Below are 19438 nucleotides of genomic sequence, written 5' to 3' on the forward strand. Positions count from 1 at the left end.
GGGCACGCACTGCGCGATCCCGAAAGCCCGCCTCCAGCCCACCGAGGGGCACCGCATTTCCGACGGTCCCCTGCCAGCCCGCAGACGCGGAGCCTTTTGGGAAATGAAGTCTTTTGTCCAAGAGCTTGCCTTCCAGCTGGGTCCGGGCCCTTGCATCTGGTCGTATTCGAGGCATTGGGAGAGATAGATGTGGAGCCCGAATTTGAGGGGGTGGCTCACCTGATGCGGAGTGGGCCTTTGGGGATCTCTGAGGTGTAAAGTGTCCTCCAAACTCTCCCAGTCATCACGCGCTTTGTCGGCGGCGGCGACAGCCCACCTGGGGGGCCTGATTTGTCCCCGACCCTAGCGGACCAACCTAGAGACGGGGGCGGAGCCGGGGTATCAGGGGCCCCCCGGAGAACGGGCTGCCAGACCTGGAGGCAAACTGACCGGAACATGGAGGAAAGTGCCTAGGGGTCAAGGGTCAAAGGTCAACGTCGCGATTTGTGGAGGGTCGAAAGTCGGAGGGGCGTGTAAGGAGAGAGACTCAGAGACTGAGTACGCGAGAGTACAGATCTGTGGGAAAGGCGCCTGGAGGGAGGGTAAGCGGCAGTGGAGCGGGGTGCGTCGTGCCAGGGAGACGGGTGACCCGGGAGAGAAGACAGAAAGGGAAAGGGACCTCCTGGTTATCCGTGCCCAGTCCCCGGGCCTGTCACTGTCGGTCACTTAGCCGGGCGTCCGTCCGGCAGTTGCAACCCCAGCTGCCGGCAGGTGGAGGAGATGGCGTCTCCCTCTAGACAGGACCCCCTCGGGGGGTCAGGGCTGCTTCAAGGGAGCCGGGCTCGTTCTTACGGAAGCCTGGTGCAGTCTACCTGCTCCCCGGTGAGGGAGAGACGCCTGGAGCATCAGCTGGCGCCCGGAGACACCCTGGCTGGACTGGCACTCAAATACGGGGTGACGGTGAGTCTTCCAGGATTGGGACTGGACAGCCAGTCGGAAGAGATTTATTCCTCAGGACAATGTAGTGGCCCTTCTAGGCTATTTCCTCTGAAATTTCCCTAATTGTGTTGTGTTGTGTTGTGTTGCGTTGTGTTGCCTGGTCCACCTTTGAGTTTTTGTTTGTTTTCCCATTTGCACTGTCTGGTTGGGACAAATCCTGTCCACACTATCTTAGCGGAGAGGAGCAGCTCCCTCTTATTGTGCGAGTCATCATGCCAGGGGCCTTATATACATTAGCCCATTTGAGCCTCACATCCCTGTGAGCGGACAGCTGTTGTCCCCTTTTCACAGATGAAGAAACTGAGGCTTAGATTGGTTCACCAGTTGGACTAAGGTCAGAGAACGAATGAGCATTAGAGTGGAAATTCAAACTTCTGTCTGATTACAGAGTCTGATAGAAACTCTTTGAGAGTGATTAAAAATTTACAGCAAATCGTGGAGAGCTGGTTTTTAGTTCTAAGTTCCTAAAGTGCCAATCTCTCCTTGTTCTTTTTTCCTCCTCAGTGCTCTACCTTCTTCTTTCCAAGGTACTCTCTACACCAAGCATTTCAGGTCATGCATAGGATATATACGACAGGTGTAAAAATACACTGCACTAAAGTTGATGAGGGTTTTATTATTTTTCCACATCCTGTTGAATTTAGGCAACATTTTTATGCTTGGTAGGTTTAAAGCACTCTGGTAGCCATTCTGGGAGGTACAAACATAAATAAAATGTATAGTTGTTGCCCTCATATAATTTACAGTCTAGTGAGAAATGAACAGGGACAAATAATGATAGTAGATGAGAATGTAGTGAGTTTGTAAAGGTATTAACAAAAAATAAATAAAAATAAAAATAATAAAATAAAGGTATTAACAAAGGATGGAAAATTAGAAAAAAAATTTTATCTGGAAGGGAGTAAGACATCAGTGCAGATTTCAAGGGAGCCATCATGAAAGGCCTTGAAAGACTTACAAATTCCTTCCTCTATGCTTCTCTTTACAAACCCACGTAATCCAATTGTTTATATCTTTTACATCTTTTTCTTTCCAATAGCCTACATTCACCTTTAAGAATGATTTTTCCTTCAAAAAAATTGTTTATTTGTTTGTTTTAGAGAGAGAGAGGAAAGGAGAGAGAGAGAGAAAAACATCAATTTTGTTGTTCCACTTATTTATGCATTCATTGGTTGATTGTTTTATGTGCCCTGACTGGGTTTGAACCCATGACTTTGGTGTATCGAGATGATGCTCTAACCAACTGAGTTACCCAGCCAGGGCCTTCTTTCAGTTTTATATCTCTATCTGGCACAGTCCCCAACACATAAAGCTTAATAGATTGTTTTTTGTTTATTTGTTTGATGTTTTTATTGACTTTAGAGAGAGAGAGAGAGAGGAAGGGAGATGGAAAGAGAGAGAGAAATATCGATGAGAGAGAAACATCAATTGGCTGCCTCCTGCACACACCCTACCAGGGATAGAGCCCACAACCCGGGCATGTGCCCTGACCAGGAATCAAACCGGCCACCTCTTGGTACATGGGTCAATGCTCAACCACTGAGCCACACCAGCCAGGCAGATTGTTTTTTAATAAATGAAAGTATGGCTAAGATTTCCACATGTGGAGACTGGGAGTTCAGGAAAGTGAACATTTCGAGTAGACATCATGGTCTAAACAAAGGAAGTCGATATGAAAGTACTGAGCAGCCCCTCTCTACCATCAAAGACGCAGAAGCTGTGCAGAGAGGGGAACTGTGCCACTATTGTTATCAACAATTATTTATTTATTGAGGTTTTCTTACAGGCCTGTACCTTTTTGAGTTCAGAAAAGCCTTTTAGTCTACTGAAGAAGTCCAGGTTCTGGCCTCATTCTGCTGCTTACTAGCTGAGTGACTGCATAAGTCACTTCCTCTGTCTGGGTCCTCAGTTTCCTCACCATTTGTAAAATGAGGAAGATGTATTAAATAATGATAATCAGCTCTAACCAGTTTGGCTCAGTGGATAGAGCGTCGGCCTGCGGACTTAAGGGTCCCAAGTTCGATTCCGGTCATGGGCATGTACCTTGGTTGCAAGCACATCCCCAGTAGGGGGTGTGCAGGAGGCAGCTAATTGATGTTTCTCTTCCATTGATGTTTCTAACTCTCTATCCCTCTCCCTTCCTCTCTGTAAAAAATCAATAAAATATATTAAGAAAATAATAATGATAATCAACTAAGTTGTTACCTATGTACTGTATCATGTAAAGAACATGTAGTATGTACCAACCTTTAAAAGTTATCTTGTATGATCGTCATAAGACTTTATTAAGTAGATAGGTGTAACTATTTCCATTTAAAGACAAGGAAACTGAGGCTTAGGGAGATAACTTGCCATAGATTACACAGTTAGTCTAATGAGTAGAGCTAGAATTAGGACTGGGGTCTCTCATTCCAAAACGCTCACTCTGTACTGCTCTGTTAAACTAAGTAGATTCTAATGGCCTTTCTAGCTTGAAAAGACTGGCTTTGATGGCTTAGGACTCCTCTGGGCTTTGGCCTTGGCTGCATCCTTTTTTTTTTTTTTTAATATATTTGTATTGATTTCAGAAAGGAAGAGAGAGAGATAGAAACATCAATGATGAGAGAGAATCTTCTATCGGCTGCCACTTACACACCCCACACTGGGGAATCGAGCCCAAAACCTGGGCTTGTGCCCTGACCGGGAATCGAACCATGACCTCCTGGTTCATAGGTCAATGCTCAACCACTGAGCCATGCCAGCTGGGTGGTTACATCCATTTTTAAGAATGGCTCATGGCTCAGTGATTGAGCATTGACCTATGAACCAGCAGGTTACAGTTCAGGGCACATGCCTGGGTTGTGGGCTCGATCCTCAGTGTGGGATATGCGGGAGGCAGCCTATCAATAATTCTTTCTTACCATTGATGTTTCTCTCTCTCTCTCCCTCTCCCTTCCTCTCTGAAATCAATAAAAAAGATATATATTTTTTAATAAAATAAAAAATAATGGCATATGTTACCCGGCCCAGAGGAGTCCTGAGCCATCATGTGCCCTGACTGGGAATCGAATCTTGATCTCCTGGGTCATAGGTTGATGCTCAGCCACTGAGCCACACCAGTTGAGCTGATGCTATTAATTTTTATTTTTTCTAAATAATATCATAGGTCCCTTCTAGCTCTAAGATATTATATTACTGTAAATTTTCTGTGGCCTTTGTTATTTCCTAAAAGTACCATATACGAGGACATATTCCGTTCTTTTGTTTTTGTTTTTTAAAATATATTGATTATTATGCCCAGGTTGCGGGCTTGATACCCAGTAGGGGGCATGCAGGAGGCAGCTGATAAATGAATCTCTCTCATCATTGATATTTCTTTTTTTTTCTTCTCATCATTGATATTTCTATCTCTTCCTCTCTGAAATAAATAAAAATATTTTTTTAAAAATTAATGTCATCAAAGCACTTGGCAAAGTAAAAGTACAGAACTGTAAGCCAATTTTAACTTTTTTTATTGTTCAGATTAATCTGGTTTTATTTTTAAGCACATCATAGCATAAGATTTTATTAGTCAAGTTTTTATAATAGTTTTCCCCCAGGGTGGAAACAGCTTAGATATTTGACAGACATGAGAAATATGATTTCCTAAACTGATGCCAATATGGGATGAATTTTTAGTACAACTGGCTGCCTGGCCTCTGATGATAAAATACTGACTTACTGTATCTGTGATTTCTCTATTTTATGATCTAGTTTGTTTAATCATAAAGCATTAATGAGCCTCTGCTGTGTGCCAAGTTTATGTGATGTTGAGGAGCACCTTAGAGATACAGAGACAGCAAGTCACCATTCCTACCTTTAAAGGACTCACAGAGTTTGAGCAATATGCAAAGAGGTGAATAACAATATAATAGGGCAGGCATTATTACAACAATACTTACAGTATGGGAGCCCTAAGGAAGGTAATGCAAAGGAAGTGAGAGTTGATAAGTAGAAATTTTTCAGGCAGAGAAGGGGATAGTGGAGAAGCCTTTCAGGCAGATAAAGACACAAAAGTGTGAAAGATCATGATATACTAAAGGCCTGATACACGAAACGTGCTAGGGGCTCGGCCCTCGCAGCCCCGGCTGCCTTGTGGCCTTGCCCACTGGTTGTTCTGGAAGGTCGTTCCGCCATCTGGTCTAATTAGCTTATTAGCTCTTTATTATATAGGATTCAAAGAAAAATGAGAAGTTCAGGATGGCAAAATATATAGGTGGCAGAAGAAGAGAGATGAAGCTAGATGTTATGGGGGCTAGATTGAGGATGCCCTTGAATGCTAATTTGTATTTTAACTGAGCCAATGAGGAGCCAGAGGAAGTTTATAAGTAGGGTAATGAATTTATCAGATTAATTTTTTGAGAAAGATAGATTCGCCCTGGCTGATGTGGCTCTGTTGATTGGAGTGCCATCCTGTGCACCAGAAGGTCTCTGGTTTGATTCCCAGTCAGGGCACATACCTGATCCCTGGTGGAGGCACCTGTGGGAGGCAACCCATCGATGTATCTCTCTCACATTGATATTTCTGTCTCTCCCTTCCACCCTCTCTTAAAAAAAAAAAAGAAGAAGAAAGATAGATGTCAGCAAGGTGAAGGATGAGTAGAAAGACCAATTAAACTTTCAGTACTCAGATGAGAAGTATTAAGAGTTGTTCTAAAGTGATGGCAGAAGACTGAAGATTAGACCAGATATGAGAGAGTTTTGCAGCACTTTTGTTGACCACGTGGGTATGGGTGATGAAAGAAAAGTATGAATTAAGGGTGACATTGATATTTCTATCTTGGGAGGCAGATAGAGGGTGATGCCAGTCACCATGTTCAGTGATAAATAAGTAGGTACTAAGTAAATATTTGGTCAGGGAAATTAATATTGTAGTGTGGAATAGTCCCAGAAGGAGTAAAAGGGCCCTAGCTCTGTCATTAGCTTTCTAGATAATCTTAGGCAAGTAACTTAATCTCCCTGAGCCTCAGTTCCTTCATCTTTAATAGAAGTTCTCAAAGTGAGATCCAGGGACCCCTAGGGGTCCCTGAAACCCTTCAGGGATCCACAAGGTCAAAACTGTTTTCATAGTAATAATGAGATTTTATTTGCCTTTTTCATTCTCATTCTCATGAGTGTACGTTTTCAAGAGGTTACATCACATGTGAATCAGGGGAATTTCATTTTATTGTAATCAGCTAGGAACAGTATCTACAACTAGCTGAAACTGTTGAGATACAGTTTTAATTAAATTTAAAAACTGAGTTAAAAAAAAGAGGCTACATCATGTGATATTTAAAGAGATTGAATGTAGAGACAGATATGAGAATCCTGTTGTATTCTATTAAATCAGATATTAAGGTGATTTGCAAAAATGTAAAACAGTGCCTCTCCTTCAACATTTTTGTTGTTTTGGAAAATATAGTTATTTTTCTTAAAATATTTATGTTAACATGTAATGGATTTATTATTTTTAAATAAATACATGTTCTTAAATGTTTTCAGTTTTTCTTTTTAGAGAGTGGAAGGGAAGGGAGAGACAAAGAGAAACACTGATGTGAGAAAGACACATCAATTGGTTGCCTCCCATATGCCCCCAACCAGGGCCAGGATCCTGCAACCGAGGTACGTGCCCTTGACCGGAATTGAACCTGGGACCCTTCAGTCCACAAGCTGATGCTCTATCCACTGAGCCAAACCTGCTAGGGCATAAACTTTTTCAGTTTTAATTTAAAATACCTTAAATATTGATAGCTATCATCCACATAAAGAAAAGCTTTTTTCCTCAATAATTTTTTTAAATCCTCACCCAAGGATATATTTATTGAGGGAGAGAGAGAAACACTGATGGACTGCGTCCGGTATGCGCCCCAATCCAGGGTTGAACTCGCAACCTAGGTATGTTCCCTGACCTGAAATTGAACCCGCAACATTTTGGTGAACAGGACGATGCTCCAGCCAACAGAGCCACTCAGGCAGGGCTTTCCTCAATAATTTTTAAAAATGTAAAAGGGTCCAATGAGCCCTAGCTGGTCTGGCTCGGTGGATGGAGCGGCGGCCTTTGGACTGAAGGGTCCCAGGATCAATTCCGGTCGGGGGCACATGCCTGGTTGCGGGCTCGGTCCCCAGTGGGGTGCGTGCAGGAGGCAGCCAACCGGTGATTCTCTCTCATCATTGATGTTTCTATCTCTCTCTCCCTCTTCCTTCCTCTCTGAAATCAATAAAAATATATTTTAAAAAAAGGGGTCCAATGACCAAAAGGCATGAAAACCACTGATCAATAAAATGGGACTAAGATCAGCCCCTTGTACTTTAGCTTGGTTGCTATAGGGTCTCTTGATAAGAGATAAGACTTGGAGTGCCATCCTGTGCACCAAAAAATATATGTAATCCTTTCCCGAGAATATGTTTTTCATTGATTTTAGAGAGAGAGGAAGGGAGAGGAGGAGAAGTGGGGAGAGAAACGTTGGTGTGAGAGAAACATTGATGGGCTGCCTACTGTATGTGCCCCGACCGGGGATTGAACCTGTGACCCTCCAACCAACTGAGCCACACCCGCCACGGCTACACAATCACTTTTAAAGGCATTAAATGCTATACAAATATAACATTTATCTTTATTACTGTCATTAATTGTGGTGACTATTTTTTTTAAGATGGAACAGATTAAACGTGCAAACCGCCTTTATACTAATGACTCCATCTTCCTGAAGAAAACCCTCTACATCCCCATCCTGACAGAGCCCAGAGACCTGTTCAATGGTTTGGATTCTGAGGAAGAGGAAGAGATGCAGCCAAGTAAGGCTGAAGTTTGGCCACACTCAGCTGAGAGGAAGAAACAGGAGACAGGTTCAGGACGGGCCAATGGCGAAGTCCTTTCCACACCTGGCCAGGAACCCCCCACTCCCATCCATGACCTCTCTGCCTCTGATTTCCTTAAGAAGCTTGATTCACAGATCAGCCTGTCAAAGAAGGCTGCTGCCCGGAAGCTGAGAAAAGGGGAAAGTGGGTGAGTCTGAATGGTTCCTTTTAAGCCCCTTCACAGACTTCTCCGCTCCTCTAGCCTTACCTTACCTGATACACAAGGAAGGAAGCACAGTGCCCGCCGAAGCAAGGGGAATCCTTCCCTCCAGTGGCCCCAAGACAATGAGCAGAGCCGATGGCTGCTGGCATGGGCAGAGGCAGTGGGAAAGGTTTTGTGTTCTCACTGGAGTAAAATAGTTGACTGTTCTTACTGCGTTGATGATCCATGAAGGAGCAGTAGGAGTAGGATTTATCCAGAAGGCATTGAGACTCCATCTAGACCAGCTTGGAAGTATTAGGAAAGCACAGCTTCCCACGTACCTCATCACTTGGCCTATTCTCAGGTTCTTCCCTGGACCTGTCACTCTTTCTCCCCTTTCCTCGTTTGCAGGGTACCCGGGGAGGAGTCAGGTCATCACCGCAGCTCCCCTCGGATGCAGCAGCGAGCAGTCCTAGGTCCCGTGCCACTGACCCGCACCTCTCGAATCCAGACACTTCGGGACCAGGAGGATGAAATCTTCAAACTCTGATGTCTCCGGAACTGATTGAGAGAAGCAAGATGGTGAAGGAGCAACTTGAGGGGGAGAGGAGCCTGAGGTGAGGCTCAAGAACATGGCTTCCCAGCCCACCTCCCTCCCTCCCGCCCAGCCTCATGTCTCATCAAGAGCTCCTTGGCCTGAGGCAGTTTTATTGGCAAGAGTAGGGGGTGGGGAATAGACCCCTTCTCAGTTCTTGGGTTGAATCTAGAGTTGTCCTTTAGATTCAAAGGTTCTTTTTACATCCCTGCTGCCTTTCCCTTTCACCATTCCTTGGCCTTAGAACAGGAGGCGGGTGACTCCCTCAGGCCCTAACTTCTTCCCCATCTCCAACTATGTTACCTAATTTATTTGGTGCTATACCGAAGTAATATTTATTTGCTGTATTTTGTTCTTTCCCACTCTTAGCTGAAAAATGGGATTTTTATAGCCATGGTGTGAGGGAAACCCAGGAACAGTGAGCCAGTAGCTGCTGGCTGCCCACCTTTTTAGCCAAGCATGTTATTGAGGATGGGGCAATCAGTGATCTGACCCTCAAAGTAAAGAATCTGGGTTTAGTCTTGACTAACCAGTTCACTACAACTCTTTCACAACTCTCTCTGAGGAAAAAAACAGTGATGTAGGTACCGGAACTATTCAATTCACCTTCTAACCTGCACCTCTATTCAGCCTGTGTGCGGCTAAGGGATGGAAGAATTGCCTTGGAGTTCGAAGAGGAGAACAGTTGTGGGAGTATAACAGACAGTTCCTATTTGTTATAATCCCTCCCCATCAGAGCCTGTCGCTGTATGCCTTGCTCCTCACTGAATATTTATTTGCAATTTGTAGCACTGATCTGTGGTACAGTTTTTAAACAGACGTAAGCAAGGGAGCCCCAATGATACTGAAATACGCCTGAGTCTCCTGGGGGGAAAGGCGAGTGGTGAGATAAGTGGTGTTTATATACCATCCTGATGATCATAAGATACAAGAAACTGAAACTGGAGAGATTAAACACTGAGCCCTGTGCATGTTTCAGTAGTTTTATTTCCCCTGTGAGACTCCCCTGCCCTCTTCCTGTACTCTGGAACAGAGCCTCTGGTGTCTGTCCTGGCTCTGCCTAGAACTGCAGGTCTAGGATGTCTCAAAGCGACCCCTCCCCCCTCTGTCTTTAGTGTCCCCAGAGGGGTTCCCAGGGGAAGGGGCTTCCCTGTTTCAAACATCCCTTATGGAGGAAATAGATCCAAATTTCACTTCCTCTTTTCAGGCAGCTGTGTTTCCTGCCCGGGGGCTGGAGTGGGAGAGAGGCCCCATTGCTTCTCCTCCAGTCGTTTGGGGGTGGGGGTTGGAGGCCAAAGCACTCTTGAGGAAGACTGAAGCCTGAGGACTGAAAAGCGTTAGCGCAGATGAGCAGAGTTAGAAAGCCCATTCACTGTCTGTTGCGTCCTCAGCCAGCCCTTTAGTCAAGATCAAGGTGGAATGTGCTGGGTTCAGAGTTTTCCCTCATCCAGCAGCTTCCTGAGCCCATCACAGATCTTGCCGAGGTGCTGAGTGAAGTCAGGCCCGTAGAGGGCCGTGAGCAGGCCTGGGTCAGAGAAGTGATCGAACACGTGGCGGATGCGGCCGTGTGACTTGGGCGTGAGGTGGTGCTGCACCAGCGCCAGCAGTATGTCCCGGCACTCGGTCAGCAGGCTGGCCAGCACCGCGGCCTCGAAAGTGAAGTCCACCTCACCAAAGCTGAGCGCCGTCATGGCGCCCTGCCGCAGTTTTTGGCGAAAGCTGGCAGCCAGGGCCAGCTCACTGGGGCCAAAGCACCCACTGCGGTGCAGCACGGCCACCTTGACGGCCACCTTGATGAGGTCCTTGATGACCCGCTGGGCCTGGGGCCGGCTTTGCGTGTACTCTTTGGACACACGGTAGAGCTCATCTAGCACCTCGCTGCTTGTCTCGTCGATGAAGAGATGAGCCACAGACCGACCTGCCATCTTACTCAGTAGCTTCTTCTCCGCTTGCAGTGCCAGACTCTTTGAGCTGAAGGACTCCATGGCTCCTGGAGAAGGAGGTGGGGGCGGGGGTATGCGGTCAGTCAGAAGACAGGCCACAGGCTTCCTTAGAAAGAGAGAAATAGCCTTTCCCCTTTCTGTCTCTTGTTTGGTTTCTATCTCATCAGCATCTTTGCTGGTCAGATTCCCCCTCCCCCCCATGCCTTGTTCCTATTTTTTTCTTTACTACTGTAAGAAATATTTTTTTTGTTTTTAAATATATTTTTATTGATTTCAGAGAGGGGGAGAGATAGAAACATCAATGATGAGAAAGAATCATTGATAGGCTACTCCCTGCACACCCCAGACTGGGGATCGAGTCCACAACCCAGGCATGTGCCCTTGACTGGAATCGAACCCGGGACCCTTCAGTCCGCAGGCTGATACACTATCCACTGAGCCAAACCAGCCAGGGCTGTAAGAAATCTTGATCTCTAAGGCAGCCTAGAGGAGCAGAATAGCTTTGGCTGGAGGAATGAGGGCGCGCACACGAGGTTAGCCCACCTCAAGTTAAGTTTTAAGGAGAAGCAGGCTATTTCTGCTACAGTGGAGAAGGTAAGGCTTACCTGGCAAAGAATTCTCCCAGCTACCATTTTGGACACTGACCATGTGCCATATATCTGTGAGGTGTAGGTATTTCTATCCTTGTTTATAGCTGAACAAACGGAGGCTTAATTAAATCATTTACCCAAGGTCAAACACTACTGTTTCTCTGACTTCAAAAGCCCATGTCAACCAGTGTGATATACTGCCTTTAAATAAGTGAGAAATATGGGGCCCCAGGAGTCTTGATAAAAATAATAACTAACATGTATTGAGAACCTACTATGTGCCAAGTGCTTTATGTGAATTATCTCAGTCTTCCCAACCCTTTGTAAGATAGACATCCCCATTTTACAATGAGAAAACTGAAGCTAAGTGAAATTAAGCAACTTGGCCAAAGTCACTAGCAAATGATAAAAGGGGGCTTCAAACCAAATAATCCATTCCCTAACCGGTTTGGCTCAGTGGATAGAGCGTTGCCCTTTGGCCTGAAGGGTCCTAGGTTCGATTCCGGTCAAGGGCATGTACCTTGGTTGCGGGCACATCCCCAGTGGGAGGTGTGCAGAAGGCAGCTAATCAATGTTCATCTCTCATTGATGTTTCTTTTTTTTCTAATATATTTTATTGATTTTTTTTACAGAGAGGAAGGGAGAGGAAGAGAGAGTTAGAAACATCGATGAGAGAGAAACATCGATCAGCTGCCTCCTGCACACCTCCCACTGGGGATGTGCCTGCAACCAAGGCACATGCCCTTGACCGGAATCGAACCCGGTACCCTTCAGTCCGCAGGCCGACGCTCTATCCACTGAGCCAAACCGGTTTCGGCTCATTGATGTTTCTAACTCTCTATCCCTCTCCCTTCCTCTCTGTAAAAAATCAATAAAATATATTAAAAAATAATAATACAAAGAAAATTCCTCCCCTGGAATACTGTCAAGGCTGTTGAAGCACACCGAGGAAGCATGAGAAGCAAGCATCTCAGCGGGGCAGGCAGTACTAGAGGTCTAAGTCTTCTGCTGGGCCCGAGCTGGGACCCTCCGGTGACCCATCAGCTGCAAATGTCCAGGGTGCTCTCGCCATGGTCTTTGCCTATGGTTGTTCTGGTTGTTTTGCTTCTTACTTCCCCCTCCCCTGTTCTGCAGGATGTGGCTGTGACCGCAGTGAGGAGCAGCCTCACCCTCTCCCCCAAACCAATATGGGAGTCTGAAGAGTCAGGCAAGATGGGTACCTAGGGGGTGGGGGGTCCTTCCCAGCCGAGTTAGTCCAAGGGGAACCTGGAACCTCGCTTTGTTCCTGCCTTTGTTGGGGGTTTTCTGAACCATGTTCCGCGGCCGGGAGAGTAGATTGCTCCATTTGGGCCTTCCTTCCTCCTTGGCCTTCCTGTTACCCAGCTCTCAGTTGCCCCCGTTGCCATCTCACATTTGGTCCACTGTCCTCTCCCTCTCTCCCTGTTTCTGTCTCACTTTTTCTCTTGCCTGGGACCTGCCCTATGATCCTCCGGCCATGCTCTTCCTCTGGCCCTTACATTTACCTCCATGTCTCCCAAGATTGCCTTGCATCTCTCAGTACTCTGTCAGACACACACACCTCCACTCCCAGGCCTCAGCCCTGCCCCAAACCATCCCAAACCATGTCTGTCTTGCCCCAGGGAAAACTGAGCGGGACCCCTCCCCTGAAGACCCAAGAATACTATCGGGTTAGTCTCACAATCTGGAAAGATCAGGCTGACAGAGCCAGGACTCTTCTGTCACCTTCACCCCCCAAAGCCTACCAGTCCCTTGCCAGTCATTGCCAGTCCCTCACCTGCTGTGCACTGGGTGCCAGTCTTGCCTTGGATGTTCCGGAAGAGCTGACTGAATGGAGAAGCTCCAAAGTGAGAGGCCCTTTGGCCTGGCCCCACCCCTCAAGCCCCGCCTACCTACTCTCGGCTCAACCTCCGGTTCTTCATACAGTCACCAAGAAAGTTTATGGCCCAAGAGCCTCCTAGAAGTGTGACATAGGTCAAAAGGAATAGCACTCTGTAGGAAATAGTCTTGATTCTTGTTTGTTTTTTTCTAATATATTTTTATTGATTTTAGAGAAGAAGGGAGAAAGAGATGGAAACATCAATGATGAGAGATAATCTTTGATTGGCTGCCTCCTGCATGTCCCCACACTTGGGATCAAGCCCACAACTCAAGCATGTGCCCTTGACCAGAATCAAACCTGGAACCCTTCAACCTGCAAACCGATGCTCTATCCACAGAGCCAAACTGGCTAGTCTTGATTCTTTGAGGTGATAAGGAGGGATTACATAAACCCTGTTCTCAAATTGTTCACTTGTTTCTTTGCTTGCTGCCCAATTCCTTGAAATCTTGTACAAATGGCTGGGGTGTGTGGTCAATGGAGAATGTTCTGAAGATTGAACTGAACTTAAGCTGGAGATTCCAGAGGTAAGCCAGAGACCAACAGACTTGAGTGTGTTCCTGGGTGGAACCGAGGAGCAATGTTATCTTGAGCATACGCTTCCAGCGTCTGGCACAGACTGTCCCCACCCTTAATACTTGAGAGGAAGGTGCTAGGGCCAGGGCTGCCAAACCAGATCTGACCAGCAGGTGTCAGCACAGGATTGAACCACTGGAAGAAACAAGCCTACCATGTCCTTTGTAGCTGCTGAAGAAATTTTTAAAATGAAGGGCCCAGCCGGCATTGCTCAGTGGTTGAGCATTGACCCATGAAGCAGGAGGTCACTGTTTGATTCCAGGTCAGGGCACAGGCCTGGGTTGCAGGCTTGATCCCCAGTGTGGGGCGTGGAGGAGGCACCCAGTCAATGATTCTTTCCCATCATTGATGTTTCTATCGCTCCCTCTCCCTCTCTGAAATCAATAAAAATATATTTTTTTAAATGAAGGGAAGTCAGAGTTCCTAAATGAGGCAAAACTATTTACCATCAAAAATCATGCAGCCATCCCTAACCGGTTTGGCTCAGTGGATAGAGCGTCGGCCTGTAGACTGAAGGGTCCCAGGTTCAATTCCAGTCAAGGGCATGTACCTTGGTTGCAGGCATATCCCCAGTGGGGAGTGTGCAGGAGGCAGCTGATCAATGTTTCTCTCTCATCGATGTTTCTAACTCTATCCCTCTCCCTTCCTTTCTGTTAAAAAAAAAAAAAAATCATACAGCCCTAGTCATGTAGCTCAGTTGGTTAGAGCATTGTCCCAATATGCCAAGGTTGCAGGTTCGATCACATACAAGAAGCAATCAACAAATGCATAAATAAGTGGAACAAGAAATTTCTCTCACTCTCTTCCTTTCTCTCAAATCAGTAAGAAATTATGAGAGTAAAGAGAAATTTAGGGTATTTTTTATAGGGCAAAAGAAGCAGACTTAGAAGGAGGGATGCTATTTAATAGGCAGATATGAGGAAGAAGTGCTTCCCAGATGGTGGGGATAAGTATAAGTCATACAGCAAATACCAGGTAAAGATAACATGAGGCATACTCAGGAAGCGGTGATTTATTCTGTATGCTTGGAGCATAGGTTTTGAGAGAGACATGAAGAAGGAAAAAGACCAGATTATGGAAGGTCTTAAAGCACTTGCCCAAGACTTCAGACTTTTCCCATAGGCAGTAGAGAGGCATTACAGATTTTCAATCAGGGAAATGAAATCATTAGCTCAGTGGGATTGGGTTAGAGCCGTGGTCGGCAAACTGTGGCTCGCGAGCCACATGCGGCTCTTTGGCCCCTTGAGTGTGGCTCTTCCACAAAATACCATGGCCTGGGCGAGTCTATTTTGAAGAAGTGGCATTAGAAGAAGTTTAAGTTTAAAAAATTTGGCTCTCAAAAGAAATTTCAATCATTGTCCTGTTGATATTTGGCTCTGTTGACTAATGAGTTTGCCGACCACTGGGTTAGAGGCTTCAATAAACTTTTAGCTGAGAAAGGGGTATGCTGGAAAAGAAGTGATCAATGGTATAGCTTGCTTAAGCACAGGATGAGTTCTATGAGAGACCTTGGGATTTGGTGATTTTCCCAGAAAGGAGTTCTTGAAGAAGGGGAAGAATCAGGAAGTTAGCTGATTGTGAAAAGTTAAAGAGTAAATTGAAGTTCAGAAGTTGAGGCAGTCAGCATACTGACTCCCAAAACATTGGTCTTCCTCCTTGGAGACAGTGGCCGGGGTCTTGACTTCTTTTTCACTCCTGCCTCTCTGAGCCCAGGGTCCAGAGCTGAGGGTCCTTGATACAGCCTGGATGGGGAGTGTGAACTCCTTTAAGGAGTGTGGTGGTAAAGGGATGAAGAGAAATGGAAAGGTAGCTTAAGGGGATGGAAGCTGGACTGAGAGAAGAACTAGTTTTAGCTGAGAGTTGAGGACCTTTGTAGGTGGAGAGGAGGGAGCAGGAGAGAGGGAGGCTTAGAAAATGCAAAGGAGAGGGAATGCATATGGAGCAAGGTGTGGGGGCAGATGGAAGAGAATGGACTAAGAGTTCAGAGGAGGGAGGTGAGAGGAGAGAATGGGAACTAGCATTTATTGGTTGAACTTTGCTAGATGTTATGTAAATATCTCATTTAATCCTCTGATACCCATATGAATTAAATGTGGAGATATCCTTCTTACTAATGAAAAAGACTGAGGCTTAAAGAGGTTAAATAACCTGTCTCCAAATTAGAGGGCTAATAAATGGCAGACTGAGGACTTTGTATGACTCTCAAGCCTATGCCTTTTCTGATAATTGCTTTACAAGGTGATGAGGTAATAACTTCAACCTCATAATGAATGTGGTAGCATTCTATTCTGATTGCTCTAGCAATTGACTGACCACACCACACTCTGGGGACAAGAGTAGGTGGCACTACTCAAATCATCGGAATAGTAAAAGTCCTTTTTAATTAAAAGAAATGTATGATCGGCCTAGCCGGTGTGGCTCAGTGGTTGAGCATTGACCCATGAACCAGGAGGTCGCTGGTTCAATTTCTGGTCAGGGCACACGCCTGGGTTGTGGGCTTGATCCCTAGTGCAAGGCGTTCAGGAGGCAGCCAATTGATGTGTCTTTCTCACATGTTTCTCTTTCTCTGTCCCTCCCCTACCCTTCCACTCTCACTAAGAATCAATGGAAAAATACCTTCAGGTGAGGATTAACAATAACAACAACAACAACAAAAACCAAACCACACACACACACACACATACACACACGACCAGACATAACAACAGTCACATGAAATAATGTTCATTTATCTCACTCATGTGGAAGTCTTTATTTTCTCTTAATCTATACCCATTTCTAGTAATCATCTCTGAACCCACAGCATATAATGAATAGCAAATTAAAAGAGTAAAGAGAAGCTTTCAAAAGCAACACTGATAACAATGAGCATTACAATAGCAAGGGAATGCCCTAACCGGTTTGGCTCAGTGGATAAGGCATCGGCTTTCGGACTGAAAGGTCCCAGGTTCGATTCTGGTCAAGGGCATGTACCGTGGTTGCGGGCACATCCCCAGTTGGAGGTGTGCAAGAGGCAGCTGATCGATGTTTCTCTCTCATCGATGTTTCTAACTCTCTATCCCTCTCCCTTCCTCTCTGTAAAAAATCAATAAAAATAAAATAAAATAAAAAATAGCAAGGGAAGACTAAGAAAACAAGGTAGACAATTGAAAATTGTAGCATTTTGGCCATGTGAAGGAGGAGCAAACAGTATTAAGTACATATATTATAGACTTTGGAGTCCTCACTGTTTTCCTGGACAATTAAGTTCCCAGTACTTCTGAATAAGTGAAAAACTGGTTAAATGATGGTATTATGTATATTTTTTTTATTAATCCTCACCTAAGGACATTTCTTCCATTAATTTTTAGAGAGAGTGGAAGCGAGAGAGGGAAGGAGGGAAAGAGAGAGAGACATGGATGTGAGAGAGACACATCGATTAGTTGGATCCCGCACATAGAGATCAACTCTGCAACCCAGGTATGTGCCCTTGACCGGGAATCAAACCCGCCACCCTTTGGTGCTCGGGCCAACACTCTAACCACTGAGCACACTGGCCAGGGCTAAGTGATGGTATCTTAAATGTGTGAACCACTTTGTTTACAAAGCATTTTACCTACATTATCTTATTTGATCCTATGACATAGGCAGGAAGGTAAAGTGTCCACTCACAAATGACAGACCAATCCAGAGATCAATCTAGGTCTTAATATCTCCTAATCATGCTCTTTCCACTATATAACCCAAAGGAAATTAATATCTTTTAAAATAACCCCTAATTTGCCCTGGCCGTTTGTTCAGTGGTTAGAGCTTCGGCCAGCACACCAAAGGATCACAGATGGGTTTCCAGTAAAAAACATATCAATGTTTCTCTCTCTCTCTCTCTCTCTCTCTCTCTCTCTCTCTCTCTCTCTCTCTTCTCCCTCTCTTTCTCCCCCTTCTACTCTCTCTAAAAATCAATAGCCTGGCCAGTGTCACTCAGTGGTTGAGTGCAGACCTATGAACCAGGAGGTCACGGTTTGATTCCGGGTCAGGGCACATTCTCAGGTTTCGGGCTCTGTCCCTATTGGGGGGTGTGCAGGAGGCAGCTGATCAATGATTCTCTCGCATCAATGTTTCTATCTCTCTCTCCCTCTCCCTTCCTCTCTAAAATAAATAAAAATGTATTTTTAAAAATCAATGAAAAATTGTCCTTGGGTGAGGATTAACAAGAAAATACTGGTAAAAATAAAATAACCCCTAATTTGAAACAGTTAAAATGAAAATGTTTTGCACTTAATTGGATAAACTTCAGTTATCTGAGGAAATATTCAGAATGGAACATTCCTCTGTGCTCAGCTAAGGTTTTACCATAGTTAGGATCAGTACTCACATCAGTTCAGGAAGAGAAAGTTCACTATGATTTGAAGCAGTCAGGCAAGACTTCAGCCTGACACCGGGAGGTAGTTCAGATCTTTGATGCATTTCTTTCTTTCTCTACTTACTAGTACTATTTGTCAGGCATTATGACTGAGTGCTGGGGATACAAAGATAAGAGTCAAGCTTCCTATCTTTAGACTAAGTGGTAAATACCTATGAAAAATCCAAATGGAACTATCCAGTAAGTAATTGTATATGGTAGTTTAAAGCTTAGGCAAAAGACCCAGCTCGAATAACTAGATTTTATGGTGAGCAGCACATAAGAAGTTATTAAAACTGTTGGTGTGGATTATCTTGACCAATGAATGAAATGTGTAGAGCAAGAAGAGATGACTAAGGATGTGACCCTAGGAAACACCAACATTTAAGGAGAAGTCAGAGAAGGCTGAGAGAGGTTATATTAATAGAAGTGAAGCCATTCATTCATTTAATATATATATATAAATAAAGTCCCTAGTCTCTGTTAAGAGAAAGAAGGACCCAGAAGCCAAAAAAGGGAGAGCATTTGAAGGAAGGAGTGGTTGTTAACAGGTTCAAATGACATAATGAGGGCAAAAGAATGAAGACAGAAGAGCTGTTCATTTCCTGTGACAAGGAGGTCAATCGTGGCCTTGATGAAAACAATCTCAGTAGATTGATTTGGGCAAAAACTAAAATGATTGAGAAGTGGATGAGAAGGGGAAAATGAGTACAGAAAAGAGTAGCTGTGATGGGGAGAAAGAAGTTGATGGCTAAATACAGACAAAATCAAGGAAAATGTTAGGATTTTTAAAAAATATATATTTTATTGATTTTTTACAGAGAGGAAGGGAGAGGGATAGAGAGTTAGAAACATCGATGAGAGAGAAACATCCATCAGCTGCCTCCTGCACACCCCCTACTGGGGATGCGCCCGCAACCAAGGCACATGCCCATGACCGGAATCGAACCCGGGACCTTTCAGTCTGCAGGCCGACGCTCTATCCACTGAGCCAAACCAGCCAGGGCAGAATTTTTGTTTTTAAATTATGGGAGATACTTGAGGGGAAAATGTCAGTAGAAAAGGAGTGCTTAAAAATAAAGAAAGGAGCTGGGCTTGAGTGGTTCAGTTGGTTGAGCATCATCCTGTGCACCGAAAGGTTGCTGGTTTGATTCCCAGTCAGGGCACATACCTGGGTTGTGGATTCAATCCCTGGTTGGGGCATGTACAAAAGGCAACCGATTGATGTTTCTTTCTCACATTGGTGTTTCTCTCTCTCTCCCTCCCTCTCTAACCATGTCCTCAGGTGAGAATTTAAAAATAAATGAAGAAAGGAAGGAAGGACAAAGGATTTGAAGACATGAGGCATAAAGCCCCTAAGTAGGAGAAGGAGATACAGAGTACAGATTTATTCAACCAATGGGTTAATCGTTAATACCTGCTATGTGCCAGGCACTGTGCTAAAGCAAAGGCTACAGTGGTGAGCAAGACAGACATAGCTG

General features: G+C 45.0%; 2 protein-coding genes across 2 annotated transcripts; one reads left to right on the forward strand and one right to left on the reverse strand.

Moving 5' to 3' along the window:
• The first annotated feature begins 10 nt into the window (after positions 1–10).
• On the forward strand, positions 11–8538 carry LYSMD1 (LysM domain containing 1). The gene is made up of 3 exons (XM_079761493.1): positions 11–939; positions 7632–7984; positions 8390–8538. Exons 1-3 carry the CDS (start codon positions 760–762, stop codon positions 8526–8528), a joined length of 672 nt encoding a protein of 223 aa, XP_079617619.1. The 5' UTR covers positions 11–759; the 3' UTR covers positions 8529–8538.
• A 1459-nt stretch (positions 8539–9997) lies between these two features.
• TNFAIP8L2 (TNF alpha induced protein 8 like 2) lies at positions 9998–13801 on the reverse strand. Its single transcript, XM_079761491.1, has 2 exons — positions 12902–13801; positions 9998–10563 (listed from the first exon to the last, which is right to left on the reverse strand). The coding sequence occupies exon 2, from the start codon at positions 10556–10558 to the stop codon at positions 10004–10006; it is 555 nt and encodes a 184-aa protein (XP_079617617.1). The 5' UTR covers positions 10559–10563; positions 12902–13801; the 3' UTR covers positions 9998–10003.
• Between the last annotated feature and the right edge of the window lie 5637 nt (positions 13802–19438).

The sequence above is a fragment of the Cnephaeus nilssonii genome (genome assembly GCF_951640355.1).
Source record: "Cnephaeus nilssonii genome assembly, chromosome: 21".
Lineage (NCBI taxonomy): Eukaryota > Metazoa > Chordata > Mammalia > Chiroptera > Vespertilionidae > Cnephaeus > Cnephaeus nilssonii.